The sequence below is a fragment of the Hipposideros armiger genome, unplaced genomic scaffold, assembly GCF_001890085.2.
Source record: "Hipposideros armiger isolate ML-2016 unplaced genomic scaffold, ASM189008v1 scaffold_515, whole genome shotgun sequence".
In the NCBI taxonomy this organism is placed as follows: Eukaryota; Metazoa; Chordata; class Mammalia; order Chiroptera; family Hipposideridae; genus Hipposideros; species Hipposideros armiger.
In genome coordinates, this window is record NW_017731865.1 from 173631 (window position 1) to 196486 (window position 22856).

General features: G+C 35.2%; 1 protein-coding gene across 1 annotated transcript in view; it reads left to right on the forward strand.

Moving 5' to 3' along the window:
- The window catches only part of PTPN13 (protein tyrosine phosphatase non-receptor type 13), a 191291-nt gene that overhangs the window by 48028 nt on the left and 120407 nt on the right, over nucleotides 1–22856 (forward strand). The window contains exon 3 of the mRNA XM_019668070.1: nucleotides 18800–18978. Within this exon, the coding sequence (XP_019523615.1) occupies nucleotides 18800–18978 (179 nt within the window). The remainder of the gene's footprint in view (nucleotides 1–18799; nucleotides 18979–22856) is intronic.

Here is a 22856-nt window from a genome sequence, read left to right on the forward strand (position 1 = left end):
AAGGCTAGGATTGTTAAGGGAGGAAAGCAGGTAAAATACAATGGTCTCTAAGAAGTTTGTTTTTCTAAAATGTGTCTTCCTCTCTTGGTTTTATCTTTCTGTGTCTGTTATATAAACCTTTGTTTTAGTTATTATTGGTGGCTTTTTCCTCCTCTTTTTGAACTTGTATGTTGCTCCTGTGTCTTTTTTAGATTTTAAGTGAAAGTTGATATCCCTATGAATAAAAGGCTAAAAATAAGCATTTCTACTGGATAGTTATTGAACACAAGTCAAGAAAATTAATCTATTTCTTTATCTTTCTGAGACTCCCAGCAATCTAAGGCTTTCAGCCTTTTTAAAATAAATTGTTGTGGTTAGTATTCATAGAGTAATGGTACCTAAGCATAACTTTGTTGAAAGACATCATATTCAAATAAGTTTCTCTTCAGAAGAGGAAAAACTTAAAACTTTTTAAAAATACATAGTTTCAAACATTTAAATGATAGTGATGATAGTAATTGGTTTTCTTTGTTATAAGTTTCTTAGTTTTATTGTCTTGTGATTATTAAAATGTATAGTCTGTGTGATTATTTTTTAGAATTTTTTTGAGATTTGGTTGTGACCTTGTACATGGGCTGTTTCTGTAGACAATCTGTGGCAATTTGGAAAGAACGTATGTTCTGTTTCTAGTGTACAACAAGCTTGTTCATGTCTGTGCTTTGAAAATTTTTTCTGTGTCCTTAATATTTTGTATACTTGACTTGTCAAATTCTTAGGAATGCTTAAAACCTCCCACCGTAATGATGTTTTTGTCTGTCTTACTACTAGTAGTTATCATGTGTTTTCATGCAATTTTGTATGATATGGATAATGGCTAAGGACTAACTTAAATGGATTGGATCTTTTATCAATATAAAGTAAGCTGTTTTTTTTCTTTTTACTATTCACCTTAAATTCTTTTTTTTTTTCCCTAAGATTTTTTTATTGGGGAATTGGGAGATGGGAACAGGGCTGGGGAATTGAGGGAAGGGGAACCAACAAGTTGCTGTCGTTTTGTTCTTCAGTCTAGTTGTGGAGGACGTTGCGTCACTGGCCCAAGTTGGCACCATCATTGCGCTCTTCCCCAGGCAGATCAGTCGCCGGCTTCTGGACAGACGCTAACGGTGGCTGCTGGCTACACACGGTAGCCCATGGCAACCCACTGCCACAGGGGCTGCAGCCTACACTGCCGCCAATGACTCACAGCAGCCCAGCTCCAGGTTGAGCTGTTGTTCAGCATCTTAGCTGTAGAGGGCAGTGTCACTGGCCCCTCATATGTGGGATCCGAACCGGGGCCCTCTGACGTCCCAGGCCAGCTCTTAACCAATGTGCCACTTGGTCAGCCCTTCACCTTAAATTCTATCTAGTCTGCTTTTAACATTGCCACCTCTGCTTCCTTGTCCTTGCCATTTACCTAGAATATCTTTCCTCCTTCGTTTTCAAATTATGTGTTGTAACTTAGGTGTTTCTTATAAATAGTAGATACCTGGATTTTACCTTTTTAGCCAGCTGAGGAGATACTATTTATTAATGTGAAAATTAAATGTGGCCTTGGAAATAAAAATTCTAGAGAAATTTCATTAGGAATCCTCCCTTCCTAATTATATGCTTCTTAGTCCATCTTATTAACTGATTAGAAAGCATAGCTTATGTCAGAAGAAACATACACATTTAAGATGTTAGCTTTTTACATCATGGATAAACTCATGCATGGGCTCCGTGGTCCTAGATAATAAAAAACAATGCCATTCTCATATACATTCTAGATAATCTTTAGAACTGAAATTATTGCTGCCTTGGAAAAAGTAGCTTACAATTATAATTGTTGCCCAAAACAGTGATTTTTTTTTTTAATTATAGTACTGTTGCTCTTTGCAGAAAATAGGTCTTTTGAATCTATAGGATTTTAACGTACTAGAGTGGTTGTTTTGAAAATTGCCTCTCAGAATTAATGAGAGGGAAAGACCCAATCTTTTTTGTTTAGGCAAGAATATAAATCCCTTTATGTGTAGTCATTTCTGGTTCCCTGTTTAATAAATAAAATAATAATGAAATTAGTAAATTAACACTTAAAAAGATAATAGAATAAAGCATTTTGATAAAGAGAAGTGCTAAAGAAACAAGCAAAATTCATTGTCTAAAAAAAAAAATTCATAGAGTTACAAGCAAGTGTCCTGGGAAAATTCAGAAGACCATGTCACATTTCTTATTGTTTTTGGAAAACAAATTTGGATACAGTTGCAGAGAACAGGGCATGTAGAATCTTTTGGCGATATTTCATTATAAAGGTTTACTTGTTATATGCATGAGTGAAAACTACAAATTACTGCAGATAGCTGGGGCAAATGTCTGATAAACTTCTCTGCTTTTCACTCATTAAAAAGTGTTTTAAGAATTCAAATTTTTAGGTACCTGTTTAAAAAGCAGTCTTACTAGAGAATAGCAGAATTAGGTGAAAAACCAGCAGAATTAAGTTCTTCCTGATTTTGTTTTACAGATTTGCTTCCATTGAATAAATACTTTCAGGGAGATATGTTTGCTATGGAAAGGGGGGAAAACATGTAAAAAAATATATAAAGTTAAAACCACACATACAAATATATTTTTATTTATGGAATTAAACTCTTTGAGCTAGAATGATCTTAATCTGTTTCACCTAGCTAATCATTTTTAGAGATAAGGAAACAAGGTCCAGTTTAAATGACTTATAAGAATTAATATTGGCAGCACAGAAATAACATAACTATTTTAAAGTAAGTCTTTATGAGTAATACCTATTTAGAGCTGTAAAATCACTTTATGTATGTATGACAATAAAGTTTTAAAATTGATAACTCTTCTGTGAGCATAGCAACAGGATGTTCAGAAAAATATCAGGTGGTAAAAGTGATATTCATATCTTACAGACACTAAAAGAATAATAAGGAAAAATTATCAATAAAGTTGTAGGAAAACTTAATAAACTTACATGAAATGGACACCTGAAAAGACACAAACTACCAAAAGTTCACTCAAGAAAAAGTAGACAACCTGAATTGTCCTACATCTGTTAAGATGATTGAATATATAGTTTAAAATGTCCCATGAAGAAAATTCCAGGCCCATATTTCTTCACTACAGAACTTTTAAAATTTAAAGAAGAAATAATAGCAATTCTCTATTAAATGTTTGAAGAAGATTAAAAAGGAGGAAATATTTCCCAACTAATTCTATGAGGACAGCATTACTATAATACCAAAACCAAACAAAGACATTGGAGAACTATAGACCAATGTACCTTATGAACATTGATGCAAAAATTTTTAACAAGTTAAATCCAACAATATATAAAATGATAATGCATCATAATCAAGTAGATCCTAGGAGTATAAGATTAGTTTAACATTCACAAATCGATCAGTATAATTCACCATATATATAAACTTAAATAGACACAAAGCTATATAATCATCAGTAGATGCAGAAAAAACATTTGATAAAATCCAACATCCATTCCTGACTTAAAAAAGGAAAGCTTGCCAATAGAAAGGAACTCCACCAACCCGATAAAGGGCGTATACAAAAAATTTGTAACCAACATCATACTCAATAGTGAAACATTGAATTTTCCCCCCAAGATCAGAATAAGGATGTCTGTTCTCATTACTTATATTCAACATTGTACTCAAAGTTCTAACTAGTGCAATAAAGCAAGAAAAAAAATTAAAGCAACCCAGATTAGAAAGAAAGCAATAACACTGTATTTATTGGAAAATGACATGAATGTCTACATAGAAAATTTGGTGGGATCTACAAAAAAGCCTCTAGAACTGAATGGTGATGTAACAATTGGATATCCATGTCCAAAAAAATAAAAATAAAAACACCAATCTTGACTTTTACCCCACACCACATATGAAAACTAATTCAAAATAGGTCATAGATCTAAATATAAAACTTAAAATTATAAACGTTCTAGAACAAAGCATAGGAGACCATAATTGTGACCCTAGGTTAGGGAAAGAGTTCTTAGATATGATACCAAATGCTTGATTTATAAAAGAAAAAAATTATAAAGTAAACTTTATCAGAATTAAAAATATCTACTCTTCTAAACAAGTTGTTAAGAGAATGAAAGATGGAGTCAAAGGGTGGAAGAAAATATTTAGCAAGTCATATAACAGATAAAGGACTTGTATCCAGAATATATAAAGAACTCTCAAAACTCAGTAGTAAGAAACAGACAGTACCCCAAAATTGGGCAAAAGATTTTAACATATACTTTACCAAAGAAGATATACAGGGCCGGCTGAGTGGCTCAGTTGTTTAAGAGTTGGCAAAAAAAAAAAAAAAGAGTGCAAGCTCTGAGCAACAGGGCTGCCAGTTCGATTCCCACATGGGCCAGTGATACTGTGTCCGAGCTGAGCTGTCACTGAACTGCTAACAGGTGGCAGGATGGCTCAGCTGGTGTGACAACAAGATGGTGGGCTATGCCCACTCACAACTAAGACTGAATTTGGCACCTTGGCTGAGGTGCCATCGGGATGGCTCAGTGGATAGAGCATGTGCTCTTAACAACAAGACTGCTGGTTCGACTCCCACATGGGATGGTAGCTACGCCCACCCGCAGCTAAGATTGAACACAGCACCTTGAGCTTACAGGCCATGAGCTGCTGCTGGGCAGCCAGATGGCAACTGGCGCCCTCCACAACGAAGATTGAAGAACAACAACTTGGCTGGTCCCCTTCCCCAATTCCCCAACACTGTTTTCCTCCCCCAATTCCCCAATAAAATCTTTAAAAAAAAGAAAGAAAAGTAAAGAAAGAAGATATACAGTTTCAGATTTCAAATACACAAAATTATTAGTCATCAGGGAAATATAAACTTCTTCATTATCACCAAGAAGATGCAAATTAAAACCACAGAGATACTAATACAAATCTATTAGAATGTATAAAATTAAAAAGACTGACCATATCAAGAGTTAGCAAGGACTTGGGGCAAGTGGAGCCCTTATACTCGTACATTGCTAGTGAAGATGTAAAATAGTACAGTTTTACATTTTGGAAACTGTTTAACAGTTACTTAAAAAGTTAAATATATACCTACCATATGCACTCTTAGGTACCTACCCAAAAGAAGTGAAAATATATGTCCATACAAAGACCTGTACATGAATGTTCATAGCGGCTTTATTTGCAGTAACCAAAAGCTGTAAACAAACCAAACGTTTATTAACAGATTGAATGCATAAACAAATGGGTACATCCATATAATGCAACACTACACGGCAATGAAAAGGACTGAGCTATTGATAAATGCAGCAACGTGGGTTCATTTCAAAATAATGAATTATGCAGAGTGAAGGAAATCAGACAAACATAATACCTATTGTATGATTCTAATGTAAAAGTCTAAAAAATGCAAACCAAACTATAATGATGAAGCAGATCAGTGGTTGCTTGGGGATGAGAGGTACACGAGGGCTAGGAAGCAGGATTCCGAAAGTGTTATGAGGGAACTTGGGTGGTGGATATGTTTACTGCCTTGACTGTGGTCATAGTTAACAAATGTCAGAACATCAGATTGTACTCTTTCAGTGTGTGCAGTTACTGTCTATCAATTTTGCCTTAGTAAAGCTACTTTTAAAACTACATATATGAAATGTTTTCAAAAAATTGTTTAGTTTTTAAATGTAGCACTTGAACTTTTTCCTTATTAATTTGAAACTGTGTTTTTAAAAGAAAACATTTTCCAGTCAGATGCTTAACCTGCCTTTCTTGAACCAGAGATTCATTTACCTCTTTATTTATTTGTTTATTTTTAATTGGGGTATTGGGGGGATGGGAACAGTGCTGGGGAATTGGGGGAAGGGGAACAGACAAGTTGCTGTTGGTTTTTTTTGTTTTTTTTGTTTTTTTTGGTTCTTCAGTCTAGTTGTGGAGGGCGTTGCTTCACTGGCCCAAGCTGGCACCATCATTGCGCTCTTCCCAGGCGAGGCAGATCAGTCACCGGCTTCTGTACGGCTGCTCACTGCGGCTGCTGGCCGCTCACGCTGGCTGCTGGCTACACACGGTAGCCCATGGCAACCCACTGCCACAGGGGCTGCAGCCTATGCTGTCGCTGGTGACTCACGGGCAGCCCAGCTCCAGGTTGAGCCGTTGTTCAGCATCTTAGCTGTAGAGGGCAATGTCACTGGCCCTCATATGTGGGATCCGAACCGGGGCCTCTGGCATCCCAAGCCAGTTCTTAACCATCGCGCCACTCGGCCGGCCTGATTTTCCTCTTTATTAATCAAATAGCCGTAGATTCTCCACCTTTAAAAACTATTATCTAATTTTAATAATAGAATCATCTTAGTATATTTAAATTAGTACATTAAATTTAGTACATTATAATGACTTGATATAGAAGAAGAAAATAAAAAAGTTCAAGACACTGTGAAGATTTTTTTTAATAGGCAGTGTTATAGGCTGAATTTTGTTCTCCCAAAATTCCTATGTTCAAGTCTTAACTCCCAGTACCTCAGAATATGACTGTATTTGGAGATAGGGTCTTTGAAGAAGTAATTAAGTTGAAATTAAGTTATTAGGGTAGGCCCTAATCCATTGTGACCCATGTCCTTAAAGGATAAAAAGAGGAAATTAGGACAGATATACAGAGAGGGAAGTCCATGTGAAGACATAGGGAGAATGGGGCCACTTACAAGCCAAGAAGAAAGGCCTTAGAAAAAACCAACCCTACTGGCACCTTGCTCTTAGATTCTTAGATTCCAAAATTGTGAGAAAATAAATTTCTGTTGTTGAAGCCATCCAGTCTGTAGTATTTGTAATGGCAGCCCTAGCAAATTAATACAGGCAGAATGAAAAAAAAAAAAAAGAAATAAAACTTCTAGAAACGAACCATATAGTGACTAAGTTTACATCTTCAGTGGAGAGCGTCAACAACAGATTACACATATTCTCTTTTCAATTTAAAGAGAAAATTAGTAAACTGGACACTAGTGCTGAGGAAATCACCTGGATATTAAAAATGTAAGGGAGTTCAGGTTCATGGAGGATTGAATGACAAGTCCAGCATCCCTCTAATGCGAGTTTCAGAAGGAAAACTAGAGAGAATGGAAACAGAACAGTGAGTGAAAATATAATGGTGGATAATGTTTTGCAATTGATGAAGTACATAGACCCTCAGATTCTAGAAACTGAAGTCACAAGGTAAATAAAAGCATATCCACACTTAGATTTGTGGGATTAGAAGGACAGAACAAAATAAAGAGAAAAAATTTAAAGCAATCAGGAAAAGGATGGATTACTTACCAAGAAAACCCAAGCTAATAGCAGACTTAACAGCAACAGTAGAATCAGAACTTGATAGAACTTTATCTTAAGACTGCTACAAGAATGCATCATAATTATTTTAAAATAAAAAAGGAAAAATCATCAAAGAATATTACTCAACCTAGAACAACACTGTCTAGTATAAATATATAGATCATATATATAGTTTAAAATTATCTAGTAGCCACATTAAAAAGATTTTAAAAAACAGATGAAATTAATTTTAATATTTAATTCAATGTGTTAAAAATATTTCAATATGTAATCAATATAAAAAAGTATTAGTAAGGTATACACTCTTTTGTACTAAGTCAAAATCTATTTTACACTAGCAGCGCATCTCGATTCAGACTCTAAATTGCATCAAAAAATTAGATTTCATAAAATATACAGATGATAAAGTAGATTTATATACTCAAGTTGTTCCAAGCATACTTAAAAGTTTTCCAATAACTGACTATTCATTTTAAAATTTAAATTAAGATAAATTGAAAACTCAATTTCTCAGTTATGTTTAGCCACATTTCAAGTTCTCAAAAGCCACATGTGGTTAATGGCTATGCACTGGAATATGCTCTATTGTGGTGCAAAAAAAAAAACAACAATAACATTTTCGTATGACAACAGAGTAATCACCATCAAGGAAATCCTCATTGAAGAAATTACTAAGAGGGCCGGCCGAGTGGCTCAGTTGGTTAAGAGCTCGCTCAAGAGTTTGAGCTCTGAGCAACAGCGGTTCGAGTCCAGCCCGAGCTGAGCAGCCGTGAGCTGCCAACAGGTGGCGGGATGGCTCAGCTAAAAAAAAAAAAAAAAAAAAAAAAAAAGAAATTACTAAGAGATATATTTCAGAAAGAAGGAAATTTAACCCAGAAGGAAGAAGAAAGCTTCAAGAAGGAACGATAAGCAAAAGAATCAACATGGTGGTAAACCTAAACAAGCACATTAGCTGAATAAAACTTTATTAATAATGATGTTAACTTCAAAATTATAAGTCAAATAACATATAAGACTGATGTAAATGATAGGAATTAAAACGGTTTAAGGGTTTGATTTTGTTCATGAGAATGGGAGGGATATTGACTTTAGAGTTAGCATAGTCAAATATTCTTAAAATGGGTTAAGAATTATTACAAAACCCCAAGAGGGAAAATGTAAAACTTCCAGTCTGTTGGAACCAAAGGAAAATAAGTAACTGAATGCCTGAGAAGGAAGATAAAGCACTGAACTTCACATTTAATTCCTGATGTGTTTTTTAAGCCTTTATAGGAAATATAGAAAATTTTTATGGATTAAAAGCTTTGCGTAAATATTTGTATAGTGTATGCAGCTTTTAAAAATCCAAAACCTTACTAAGCTATATTACATTCCTAATTATCTACAATCATAATTTTGTTGATGAACAGGGTGCATCGGTTGTCTTTGGCACGCCACGTCTTGCCCTGCATTCACAAGGCCAGAATTAACAGGTCCTTCAAGCTCAATGTGTTTGAACTGATAAAATTACCCTATTTGTTCTCTGGAAACAAACTATAAAACATGAAATTAATTTACTATCTAGCATTCTCAAAATGAATAATGTGGGCTGTTTAACAAGTGTATGAAGCATTTAAAGTAAACCTCTCCTGCCCCACAAATACCCAGTCAATACATTGTCTTTTAATTTGAAATTTTTTTGGCTCTAGATGTTACAAATAGACCATTTTATAAATTTAAAGAGTCATATGTTTAAAAGGGAAAGTTGCTACAGGTCATGCTCCCTAGCTCCATCCTTGCTGATACATGTAATTTTACTCACTATACTTATAGTTTTAATTTGTATATTGACAGGGATTTAAAAAAAACATTGATGTATAATGTATACAGTAAAGAGCCTTGTTTGTAATTGTACAGCCTGATGAAGTTCACGAATGTATACACCCATATGACCACCACCATCGCCACCATTGGGTGCTTCCAGCGCCCAGGAAGCACCCTCGTGCTCCCTCGTAGTCAGTCAATTCTAGGTTACCAAGAGTAATCATTATTATGATATGCCACATAGATTAAGTTTTGCTTGATTTTAAATATCATGCAAATAGAATTATGTAACGTGAACTCTTGTGTCTGCTTTCTTTTACTCAACATTCTGACAGATTTATTCCCATATAATTAAGCTTTTTAAAGAAAATGCTTTACAATTACTTCAGTCTTTTTTCCTCTCAAATATAGAAATTAAAAGGTGGCTTTATGCCTTGTATAATTTAGTAACAAGTTAAGATTTTTACTTTTTTTTTAATTTTAATTTTTCAATTACAGGTGACATTGAATATTATTTGTTAGTTCCAGGTGGACCGCATAGTGGTTAGACATTTATATAATTTACAAAGTGACTCCCTCGATAAGTTACTACCATAGTTATTACCATATTATTGACTATGTTCCCTATGTATTTTACAACCCTGTGACTATTTTGTAACTACCAATTTGTACTTCTTAATCCCTTCACCTTTTTCACGCAGCCCTCCAATTCCCCTCCCATCTGACAACCATCAGTTTGTTCTCTGTATGTATGAGTCTGTTTCTGTTTTGTTTGTTCATTTATTTTGTTCTTTAGATTCCACATATAAGTGAGATCATACGGTATTTGTCTTTCTCTGTCTGACTTACTTCACTTGGCATAATACCCTCTAGTTCCATCCATGTTGTCTCAAATGGTAAGATTTTATTCTTTTTTTTCTGGCAGAATAATATTGCATTATATAAATGTACCACATATTCTTGATCCAATCGCCTATCAATGGACACTTAGGTTGCTTCCATATCTTGAATATTGTAAATAACGCTGCAAGACTTTTACTTTTTCAGGGTGATATGCATCAGTCATGGTTAACATGTCTACAAGAAATGTATCCTTAATATTTCTTTTTGAAAAATGAAATAGTTTACCATTCAAATAAGCCTCCTTACCCCCATTTTTTTTCTTTGAGAAGGAAAAGTTCTTTACAATGTAAATAGGGGATTGATATCTGAAGAGTAGGAGAGATTGTCATTAGTGATCACAAAAATATTTTTCATATGTAGCTACAGATGAGGATTATGTGGAATCATGTTGTCCAGAATAAAGCAAGTTTCTCTGTAGAAAACTATATATTTCTTTCTTCCTCTGGAAACTGAAAATATATACTAATCTTTACTGACCTTTTTATCCAATTCTCCAAAAATGCAATAACTAACTGCCAATCACCCTTGATATTATTAGTTTTTTATGCTTTGTATAGATTCCAAACCCTTGAAAGTAAAGAGAAGTTGCTGAGGTCATTTTAAATTTTGTTATTTTTACCCCTGGCTTTATGCAGATAGCAGGAGTAAGTGAAGATCTCCTTTAACTTGAAACTTTGTCTGTATTGGGGGGGAAAAAAAAACACAAAAACCTGCTGCTTTATAAAGGACCTTTACCATGAAATTTAATTTTATTGCGAATTACCCCAATTATAGTTTATTTTGTCCGGCAAAATACAATGTGGCAGCTACATGATCTACAGAGGCCGTCATGAAGTTGCTAGGTGGCGAAAGAAATGCCCAGTGCTTTAAGAAGCTTAGCACTTGGTTCCAAAGTTGCTTAGACAAAACTGTTAAGCTAGTAATAAAATCATGTTTTTAAATAGACTTTACCATTTACGATTAACATTTTTACAACTGCTTGAATAGGTTTGTCAAATAAGATATGACTGGTGTATTTAAGAAGGAACCCACCTTCAAGCAAATTTGTCTTTTAAAAGTCTGCAGCCTAGCATACTACACACATGTGGAATAGTTTTGCTGTCAAAGTTTGGACCTTCCTTGGGGAAATAGAAATTGGTACTAATCCCAGGATCTTTTCTGGGTACTGGTTGTAGCTTAATGACACATTCATATACGGCTCAGGGTGGAAGTGATCAAAGTGCTCACCCCAAAGCTTGAGGAGATACAATAGGTATTAATTGGATTTATAGAAAGTGTCAAAGAAGAAACAAAATGTGTAGGAAATTCATTTGTAGCTTGCTTTGCTTTGGGAGTAAGATAAAAAAGCCAAATAAAGATAAATTTTTTGAGGTGGGTAAGGCAATTAATTTCTAATAATGCACAATGGCGTCCTGAGTTTGGTATCATTTATTCAGCTTCCTCCTTATAGAGACGAGCTCTTTAGGTCTCACTTCTCGTTTAAAGTAATTTCTGCTAGTCATTTTGCCTTTCTAATCCAAAATGACTTTATTATAATTTGGATGAAGCAATTACTTGTAACACTTTCTGGCTTGTCATATCTCCTGTAAAATGCATCACTTGGGGCTTCCTATGCTGAAAAATAATTTTTTTAAGCATTAAGGAAGGCTGTAAGGATATAGATACCCCATTTCATCATGTTCTTTGGTATCAGTCAATAACAGAAATGTAGCGAGGACAAGGTCAAGAAGCAACTTAATTTAGCTATGATACCATTTTATGGCCCCTAATAAGGACCAGGGCAGTAGTCTTTAGGTGCTTGTTGGGTAGATTGGTGTGCACATCTGAATTCCCAGGAAGCTTTTCTATAAAACGCTGTGCACAATGCTGTCTGTGCCCCTTCTCCAGAATTCACATGAAACTCCTCAGTGACTTAGGAAAGGCCTGGTGCTTTCTTAAGTACCCACAAGGCCCCAAAGTCAGATGCTTTGTGAATAATTTCATTTCAATATTAACAGTTAACAAACTGGCACTTCCTTTGAATCATACTTAAAAAAATAACTAAAAGTAATAAAGGTTGGAGAACAAAATAAAGAGCCAGAGTATTCTCTGGATGAATAATTTAGAGTTCCTGGTGTTTGAAAGTTAAAAGAAAATTTCATTTTTCTTCATAATGGAGAAATGAATAACCCTTTTCATTTGTGTGATCAGCAGAATCTAAATTTGTAAGTTATTGTCAGAGCAGAGCAGAAGGACCCCTTTGAGAGGTTATAGACCTGTGGAATAGAGTTGGAATTGTAAACATTTCTTCAAGTATTTCAATTGCATTATTTTAATGGCATTGTACCTGATCTTTAGGAAATTCATAATTCCTATCCGTAAACCATATATTCTAGGAGAAATGTGTGAAAACAGTTACAAAAACATTTTGTTGAGTCTTCTGGCATGCAGTTTTGGGGTGTATACTTTTTAATGTTGAGAATACAGAAGGTTAGTGGGGAAAGTGGAAACCAAAGGAAAATCAAAGAGGAGGAACTTAATATATCAAAAGAATAAAGTGGTCAGATTCCTCAGAATATGATAAGAATGCCAAGAAGAAATGAAAGGAACTGCTACTATTTCTTTCATGCTGTTTGGATCAGGTGGCCAAGGAGTTTGCTGAAGAAGAAAGAAAATTCTTAGAGACTTGCTTCATTCTGTCCATATTGTCCAGCCATTTAAGCCCTGTTGCTTTTAATAACCATAACCAATTAGTTTTACTCATATAGATTGTCTGTATATCTCTTTTATTAAACTCAGACCTTATTAGTGTTTTGTTACCAAGATGCATGGTTTAGAATTACTTCGAGTCTGCAAGTACATAACAAAACAAAACTACTAGACGCCTAAGTGATCAGAAGCCACATTGAGATTTCAGGGGTTGTGTCTTGGATTGGTGGTTTGCATGTGGTTAATGTTAAAAAAAAAGGAATGTGTTTGTGTGACTAAGTACATTATAAGAAATAAAAATGTCTCCTATTCTGGTGAAGAAAAGCTCATAAAATATATCAGTTTGGAATGACAAGTTTGCATTTTTTCATGTTATTGAAATGCTATAACTTCTATTACAAATACATTTTTTCTGAAACTATATGCTGATACTGTAGTCGATATATATACATTCAAATAAATATCTTCATTTGATAATTTGTGTTATACCTGAAGATAGTGACTAGGTACACTAAAAAACCTATTTCATATATGTAGTTAGTTAATAAGCACTAGTCAATTGGCTTGATTAGAAAATTTTAAACCAGTTTTTCTAAATTGAGAATCTGTGCTAACTAGTAATACCACATAAGAAATAGAACACTGACAGAAGATACATTACCCAAGGAATTAAAGTGGAAAAATCAGTACTATTTTAGGATGCTTTGTACATTAAGTCATCTGTGTTTATAATATGACTTCTAGGTAAGAGATGCCTCCCCCCAAAAAAACAAAAATTTCCTGAAGATTTAAAATAGAGTAGTTTGAGAATTTGATCTAATATTCTGAAACTTAGTATTTGTTATGTATTGTATACTCCTTGTCTTCCATTGGGGGAGAAAAGCTAAGTAGGTGATTGAGAATGAACTTAAGCAGTGACTTTTACTTGATGTATTGTGTACATCTAGTATCTTTAGAGAAAAGTTTTATTAAATAGTAATCGCTACCACTTTTGTATGGCGCTTAACCGTGTGCCAGGAGCATTTCTAAGTGCTTTTTCCATTAATCTTCTTAACAACCTTATGTATGGTATAAGAACTATTTTTACAGATGAGTAAATTGAGGCACAGAGAAGATAACGAACTTATTTAAGATTATAAGTGGTAAATGTCAAACCTAGGAATTCAAATAAAGGGACTCTGGGTTCAGTCTGTACTTCTAACTGTTGTATGATACTGTCCCTCTTAATTAAATTAGACTACATACTAAATTAATGAAGTCAGATATTAAAAGGAATGAAATGAAGCTGACAGTTTAATATCTTTCCAAATCTCTAAATCAAGAGTTTAGAGATTTGTATGATTAGCAAGGTCTGGGACCTACTACACAAGAACATGATTCTTGAGGACCAAAGGCTTGTAGGAGTTTATGAAATGCTGGTGAATGATTGGCTATATCAAGAAAATTTACATGATGTAAAATGCCTTTGAAGACACTATCATTATCAATTTACATTATATGGATGTCTTAATTCCAATCAATCATCTACACAATTTTATTTTCAAAAAGGGATTGCTATTCTGTTTCCTGTTAGAGAAACTGAAGTTTTTTAAAGTAGTAACAAAATTGATGAGGCATTAATAAAATTTTAATTGGGAATCAATCTGTAGTTTGTACTGTAATTTCCAGTGAGCCTTAAATAATTTACCACAAAGCTTTGCTATCAAGAAAATGTTAAAATGCAGGGGAAATATTCTAAACCATTTGTTTTTGTACATTGTTATACCAGATGATTGATTTAACAACATATATATTTTTATGCACATATGAACTGAATTTTTGAGAATATTCTGTATTGTATTGTAACTTCATCAAATCCTTCAGAATTTGGAACAGTTGCCTCTGCATAGATTTTTGCCAAGAACGCTAATAACACAAATAAAATGGGAAGACTACAATTTCTCTATATGTGCCTAAATAGGCAAAGGAGTTTTTCAGGTCAAAATGGTTTCATTGTTGTAAGTCCTTAGATGATTTCCTAATACTTTTGATTAGTGTTCCTTTATCATATTTGTTACCCAGTTCTGATCATTTCCCTAATTTTTATACCATAATTGGAAGGCCAAAAAATTAAATGAAGGGGACAATTTAAAGGAAATGGCAAGATCTCTCAGGGGAAACAAATGTGTGGAGATGGGTCTTAGTTTAAGGGAAAATTGGAAAGAAGTTCTAAGATGTTTCTTTGCATATCAGATTTCTGTTTATTTCTAACTTTGCCACTAGCTGTTTGAAATTCTGTTTAGACAACTTTTTCTGTGGAATGTTGGTAAAGTCTATAAATAGAATTATTTGACTACTATAATCAGTTGACATCAGATTTACTCTTTCATAATAATAGCATTCTTGAGGATAATCATCACACAACTAAAACATCATAGGACATAAAATTATAGGCTTCTGGAGTTCCATTTTTAAATATTCTTTTGTTAGTGTTCTTTAAAGGATTTTGAATACATTTGCTTTAAATTCCTTTCAGTTAGATGATGAGAGTGAATCAGACTGATTCTAGCCACGATTCTAAATTTCCTCACTTGTATGTTTGCATAGCACTTTACAATTATTTTAAAATGTAGTTTGTGGTTTGACTGTTTTCTAAAGGATCCAGTACTTAAGTGTCATGTGTGTGTTTGGGGAATTTGACAGCAATGTAGTTTGTTGTCACAGCTGCTTTAGCTTTATTATAAGACATTTAAAAATCACATTTGAAAACAATGAAAATATTTGTGTCCCTTCTGTGTGTGTGTGTTTTAACAAGCAAAAATATGAGCCACCTTAGTAATTCTGTTTCTTACTGCCCTCCACCACTCTTCTGTCCAAAATTCCTGCTGTTCCATGTACAAATTTAATAATTTCCTGTCCACATGCCCTTGCTTTGACTGTTTCTTTTCTTTGGAATCTCCCCTTTATAACCATGGTCAAATGTTACTCATTTAAAGGGCCACATATAAAAAAAGAAATTAGTTCTCTCTTTACTATAGTCGAATCCCTTTTCTGTCTTCTGAACCCCTTTTGTGTTCTCTTTTACTCTATTAGATACCTATACATTCTATCTTGTATTTATTTATGTGTTCATTTTTTCTCCCCAATAGTACTATAGACTCTAAGAACAAATGACCTGTAATGTTGGAAGATTATGTTTACATATGTATAGTGCTTAGATTGTGGTGTGCTGTAGATGTTCAGTAAAAACAAACACAAACAAAAATCTGTTGTATAAAGCAAAAGTTAAAAGGTATAGGTGTAGTTTTGCTGACTTTGGTTGTGCTGGTAAGTAAGCGAATAAATCTCTTACTAATTTTAGAGTGATAAGCAATTAGGGATTGCTTTCACCTTCAACAGTTTCTGTTTTATTGAAACATATTTTGCCATAAGAATTGTGAGCTATGGCTTTAGCAGCCTGATGTGTGGATGGGCCGTACTTGTGAGGACCATTGGTCTGGAACTCAGCTTCAGTGCAACATCAGATATGCTGACTGATTAAAAGATGCATTTAAACACTTCTTTTCTTCCTAGACATAGTTATTAAAGACATGTTTCAGATTCATAAAAATGCAGGAGAACATATAGAGTTGGTTTTTTAGTATTCAAAGGAGGAATAATTTTAATACTTTTTATTGATAGAAATCAAATTCTGATTATCAGAATCTTGGACCTAGGTAGAGGTTAAAAAGTCAGAAAGGATGGATGAATTGGTTCTAATAAAAGTAGTTTTCAGAAACACATACTGTGTTTGATAGATACTGTGTGTTTGATAAACTGTTCCATAGACTTTTGTTAATTTCTTAGGATTTGACTTAGAGAGATATCAGTATAATTCATTCAGATTGAATAATAATGGCATTGGCAGTCATAGGACTTTTGTGACTCACCTATAGCAGTTTCCAGAGTCTATAATCCAATTCACTTAGCATTTATCTTAAAACCTATATTAGCTTCTTTTTCAGATGAGGGGACAACATAAAGTTCCTTCTCATAAGTCTGTTTTGTTGAGCGTAATATATATAGCTTTACTTTTGGAAGGAGGACTGTTGATATCTTAAGGAATTTTTTTTAATACTCTTAAATGTGAGTTCTTAGGCACCCATACACACAAACAATAAAATTAGAGACCCCAGTGATCACATTTGATAACATAGAAGCTCCCTGGATTTCTAGTGAAACAATGAGCAAATACAAACAAGACAAAATTTGAGTTCAGACAAATATATCTTTTGACACACAAAAAAGAGAGACTTTCACTGTAGTTGGAAACTTTACTATTTCCAAACCCGATGAATTACCAAAAGGAATTATTTTCTATCAGTATCAGAACACGATAATCTAAATCAGGAAATCTTAACCTGGGGTTCATAAATGGGCTATAAAAAGGCACATGAACCCCTCTTGTATACAGAGTTTTGTTTTTATAGGCAGCTTCATTGAAAGAGATCATATTGGGTTGTCGGAAAAGTCATGACGCATGTTTGCGACAGATGGCACTTGTTCATTTTTGGAAGTACTAGAGTCATTCGCATCTATGTTATTGCTATGTCATTTGGCAGCTGACCGTTCTAGCTTCATTCTAAAAAAAAAATTGAGCGATTTGGTTGAGTTTTGGAAATTTTACAAGTTGAAGATGGAAGACCAAACTGTGCATTTTGGCCTTATTTTACTGTTTTACTTCCATAAAGGGAAGAACGCGCATCAAGTTTGTGAAAAGTTGCATAGTTTATGGTGACTATGCTCTATAAGAACGTCAGTGCCATTGATAGTTCACGAAATTCCATGCTGGTGATTTTAATCTCAATGTCGCTTCTCAGTCAGGGAGGCTCACCAAGGTTGATGATGACAAAATAAAGGCATTGATCAAGTCAAACCCACGTTACATGACACGAGAGATTGCAGAAACATTGAACAGCCATCATTCAAGCGTTCACAACCACCTGAAGAAGCTGGGATACGTAAGCAAGCTTGATATTTGGGTTCCACATGAACTCAAAGAAGTTCATTTGATGGCGCGTATAAACACCTGCAATATGCTCATTAAACGTGAGGAAAATGATCCTTTCTTGAAGTGACTGATAACTGGTGATGATGAGAAGTGGATTGTTTACAACAATGTGGTGCGCAAACGATCTTGGCCCCAACATGATGATTCACCTCAAACGACATGGAAAGCAGACATTCATCAGAGGAAGGTTATGCTCTCAGTGTGGTGGGATTTTAAACGTGTCGTGTTTTTCGAGCTCCTACCAAGGAACCAAACAATCAATTCGAACGTGTACTGTCGGCAATTGGACAGTTTGAACGAATCCATCATTCAGAAACGTCCAGAGCTTTTTAATTATAAAGGAGTTGTGTTCCATTGTGACAACACGAGACCACACACAAGTTTGATCACCCGTCAAAAATCATTGCAGCTTGGATGGGATGTGTTTCCACACCCACCATACTCACCTGACCTTGTGCCATCAGACTTCCACTTGTTTCGCTCTCTTTAAAACTCCTTGCTTGGTATATCATTCAATTCAGATGAGGCTGTAAATCAGCACCTTGTTCAGTTTCTCGCAAATAAAGACAGGTCCTTCTATGAATGAGGAATTATGAAGCTCCTGAAAGATGGCAAAAGGTTATCGAACAAAATGGGCAATATATCATTGATTAATCTTTGTTCTTTATGTAAATAAATGACCTTTGAAAAACAGACAAAATACGTCATGACTTTCTGACAACCCAGTAGTTTTCACCAGATTTTCAAAGGAATCCATGAGTGTCTCCCCCCCACCCCCCGCAAAGTTTAAGAACTAATCATTATTTGTGTGTGTGTGTCTAAGCTCTACCGTCTAGGTTTTGAAAGATGAAGCCAAATCAAGCCATTGTTGTTAATGCTAGCAGTAGTGGATGTACGAACCCATCTTTCATAGCATGTTGATTTAGTGTATGTAACTGTGTGCTCACCTTAGGTATGAATGGGCTCCAATATTCTTTTATGTCTAGTTCCTCAGATTATAATTCTAAGCAGTTATCTTTTTTTTTTTATTCTGTGCGGTTACAACCAGTAAGCATCGCTGATCCTGCTGCCCTGGGCTTCATCATTTCTCCGTGGTCTCTGCTGTTGCTGCCATCTGGTAGTGTGTCATTTACGGATGAAAATATTTCCAATCAGGATCTTCGAGCATTCACCGCACCAGAGGTTCTTCAAAGTCAATCACTCACTTCTCTCTCAGATGTTGAAAAGGTAACTGTTCGGTCTTCTTTGCTTGAAAAAAATGCGTTGAATTTAAAATGATTGTTCACATTTATTTTATTTAAGCATTCAAAGTCTTATAAAAATGTATGGATCTAAGGAAAGACATGAAAAAATGTGAGCCATTATTAATTGATGCTTACAAATACTTACTCAATGCCTGCTGTGTATGAAACATTGTGCTTGTAAGGAAGATACAAAAATAACTAGAAAATTGATTTTGGTCAGCATGTATGTGACAATCTGTAGTATATGGCAGAAAGAAGTGAGTACTATACACAGAGGTGTAAAATATTTGGGAAGTCTAGAAGAGGAATGTTTCATTTTAGTGTAGAATGATATCACAGGGAAGATAGAGTTTTTGTTGAGCTTTGTAGAATGAGTAGAATTTAGAAACATGAAAATAGGTGGAAATGGGCATGTCACACAGGGTTATTCGTATGTGGAATTGCAGGTAGACACTGTCCACTGCAATGGGCTAGACAGCTAGGCTGCAGCATTAGCTGCCTGGAAGCCAATGGTTAGGGAAAGAAGGGGCAGCTGCTTCAGGCTGAAGAAGATTTTGAAGCCAGCACTTGAGACTCTCTTCTCAGGCAGTGGGATCTATCACATATTTAGGAGAATGACATGATGAGATTTGTGACTTGAGACTGTGAGTTTGACAAAAGTGGATAACTAGGTGAGATAAAAGATTGTGTAGGAATCTAACTGGAGAGTTTAATAGTTTAGAGAAAATAACTGAATACAGTATACAGCGAAAGCAAAGCTGACAGAGCTTGGCAATTCATGTGATGGAACAAAGAAGAAGAAGGAAAAGTTTATGACAAATATTCAGTCTGAGGGTGGTGATGCCACTGATATCAGAAGATCTAATTTTATTGTCAAGGATATGAAAAAAAAATCGCAGCAAGGACATATTGTGTATATAGCAGGCTATATGGTTTAGATATGGAACTTTGGAGAATTCAGTATTGGTTATGAATATCATTTCCTATATAACATTCCACAGAATTGTGAAAATTAACCTAATAATTTCCTAAGAGTAAAGTTGTTAAATCAAAAAGTATGTGCATCTTACATTTTGCCATGTTGCACAATTGCCATCTAAAGGAATTGTACTAATTTATCCTTCACTGACAGAGTGTTTCCCCCTTCAGAAAGGGAGAGAGAGAAAAAGAAGGGAGTGGGGAGGGAAAGAAGGAGAGAGGGAGAGGAAGGGGAAAAGGGGTTGAGAGAGAGAGAGAGAGAGAGAGAGAGAGAATGAATGAATGAATGAATGTGTGTGTGTGTTGATTAAGCTAGAGGAAGTTATCTTGATTTGAGCCATTGATTGTGTATCTGAAACAAGACTGACAAGAATTGGTAGAGAATCCAGGTTTAACTACATGTTATATTTCAAGAGCTGCTTAAGAATTTTAGGAGGCACAGACAACCATGAAAGGAGACAAATGCTATGAGGTAGAGGTCATGCTTAAGTCACTAACCCTAAGCAGTTTCCCATTACATGAAATGAGGTATTCGAAAAGGTCTTAGTATACCACAGAGGGAATGCAGTGTTGGTCACTGTTATATAGCATGAAGACATCCAAAGGTACTGGTGGTGTTTTATTAAGCTGGATAGTATATACATGCTTATTCATTTTATTATTTAAACAGTACGCATTTATTCTGTGTGCTATGTGTATGATTCATTTAATAAACTTTTAAAAGATAGAGGGTAATTAATGAGAACATTGGAAATAAGTATGTTGCATGTGCAAATTATTTAACCCTTGAGAATTCTGGATCTTAATGAGCTTCTTTGGGTATCAACAAACCAATGAAATGTCATACTATGTTTTGTGTGTCTGAGCACTTTTGGGGAAGGGTGTCTATAACTTGATTCATCTCAAGTAGATCTGGTGACTTCAGAATAACTAGGAATCACTGCAGTAGACTAAAGCCCTGAATGTTTTTGTTTAAAAAACTTCTACTAAAGTATAGGAGAGTTTTCTCTAATTATGAATAATTTTCCACAGGAGTTTATGAATTCTTTCTGCAAGACATTTAAAATCCACAATAAAAGGGGAAAAAATGCTTAGCAGAAATCTCAGATGCCCAAGTGCTTTTCTGATTTGCTGAGAGCTATCCCAGTTTGCCCTGAGGTGTCCAGGTACCCAAACAAGCAAACCCCGTGTTTAAGAACAACTTTCAGATCACATGTTTGGGAAAGCGATTGAAGCCTCCCACTTACTGTGGATGGGATGGGTGTGGATTGTTGCCATGACTGCTCTAAAGTTTATTTCTTTGAGATTAATGGGAACTTCTACCTTACCCCATGCCTCAAAAGTCCAGTGCAATTCTAAATGCAAAGAATACAAAAGGCATGTTTTTTTATCCCATTACTGTTTGCAATGTACACATAAAGCAAAGGTCAAAGGAATAGCCAGATAGACTAACATCCTGATTTTAATGTGGCATGGACATTTTGAAAAAGAGGATGGTAACTGCATGTCATGACTTTCATGAGTTAAGGATATGCCATTAACCAGTGCCCAGCAGATGCTTGCTATTGATGGTATGTAAAACTTTAAAAAAAACCTCAAGGCCTACCTATCCCAGTATTGTAAATAATAAACAAACAAGCAAACAAATAATAGTTGAGTGCTTAGTAAGATCTTGACCCATTAAATTGTTCTCTTCATTCAATGAAACTTGTTTTATAAACTGTACACCTATAGTTGCATGGAAAAATTTATCTTACTACTCACTGTATAAATAAGCTCTTTCATTTACCTGCCTTTCAATTTTATTTTTCAAGATAACATGTCCCTTTAAATAACTAGACAGGTTTCTGCAGGTCACACTAAGCTTTCTAATCCTCTGGCTTTTTCCTTTTACTGGGTAATCATCTACTTCCTGCTTGCTTGGCACATGGTGTGCTTATTTGGCAATCATTTTTAAGTCCCTGATGGGATTGGAATCTGAATCAAGTCTTGTGATTTCTCTTCAAGAATATTGAAGGCCTGCCGAGTGGCGCGTTGGTTAAGAACTGGCTTGGGATGCCAAAGGGCCCTGGTTCGGATCCCACATATGAGGGCCAGTGACACTGGCCTCTACAACTAAGATGCTGAACAAACAGCTCGACCTGGAGCTGGGCTGCTGTGAGTCACCGGTGACAGCGTATGCTGCAGCCCCTGCTGCAGTGGATTGCCATGAGCTACCGTGTGTAGCCAGCAGCCAGCGTGAGCAGCCATCCAGAAGCCGGCAACTGATCTGCCTCGCCCAGGAAGAGTGCAATAATGGTGCTAGCTTGGGCCAGTGAAGCAACATCCTCCACAACTAGACTGAAAAACGAAACAACAGCAACTTGTCTGTTCCCCTTCCCCCGATTCCCCAGCACTGTTCCCCTCCCCCAATTCCCCAATAAAATCTTTAAAAAAAAAAAAAAAGAATATTGATATGCACCAGGAATTTATACTTGATTCCTAATAAACTTGAGGAATATTGGTTTAAGTGTTCATTGCCACTCACTCACAGTCTAAATATCAAGAATTACGGTTCCTACCTTCTCTTTGCTTCTTGAAAATCGAGAGTCATCTTTAGAAGCACATACTAGTAAATCCACTTCCCCAACTTGAGCAGAAGCGTCGACTGAACTTGTCAGAAAAAGACCAAATGCCCGTAACCACACTATACTGTACTTATTCTTTGTTAAATCTTATTAGTCCATCCTTTCTCCCCTCCTTCCCATTTGTTCATTCATTCATCGGTAAATTTGACAAATATGGTTGTCATATGCCGGCACTCTATGAGTCCCTGAAGAAGAAACTCCAGGACTCTCCAGTGTTGGAGTCCAACATGTAATTACATAATTAAACTGAAAATTT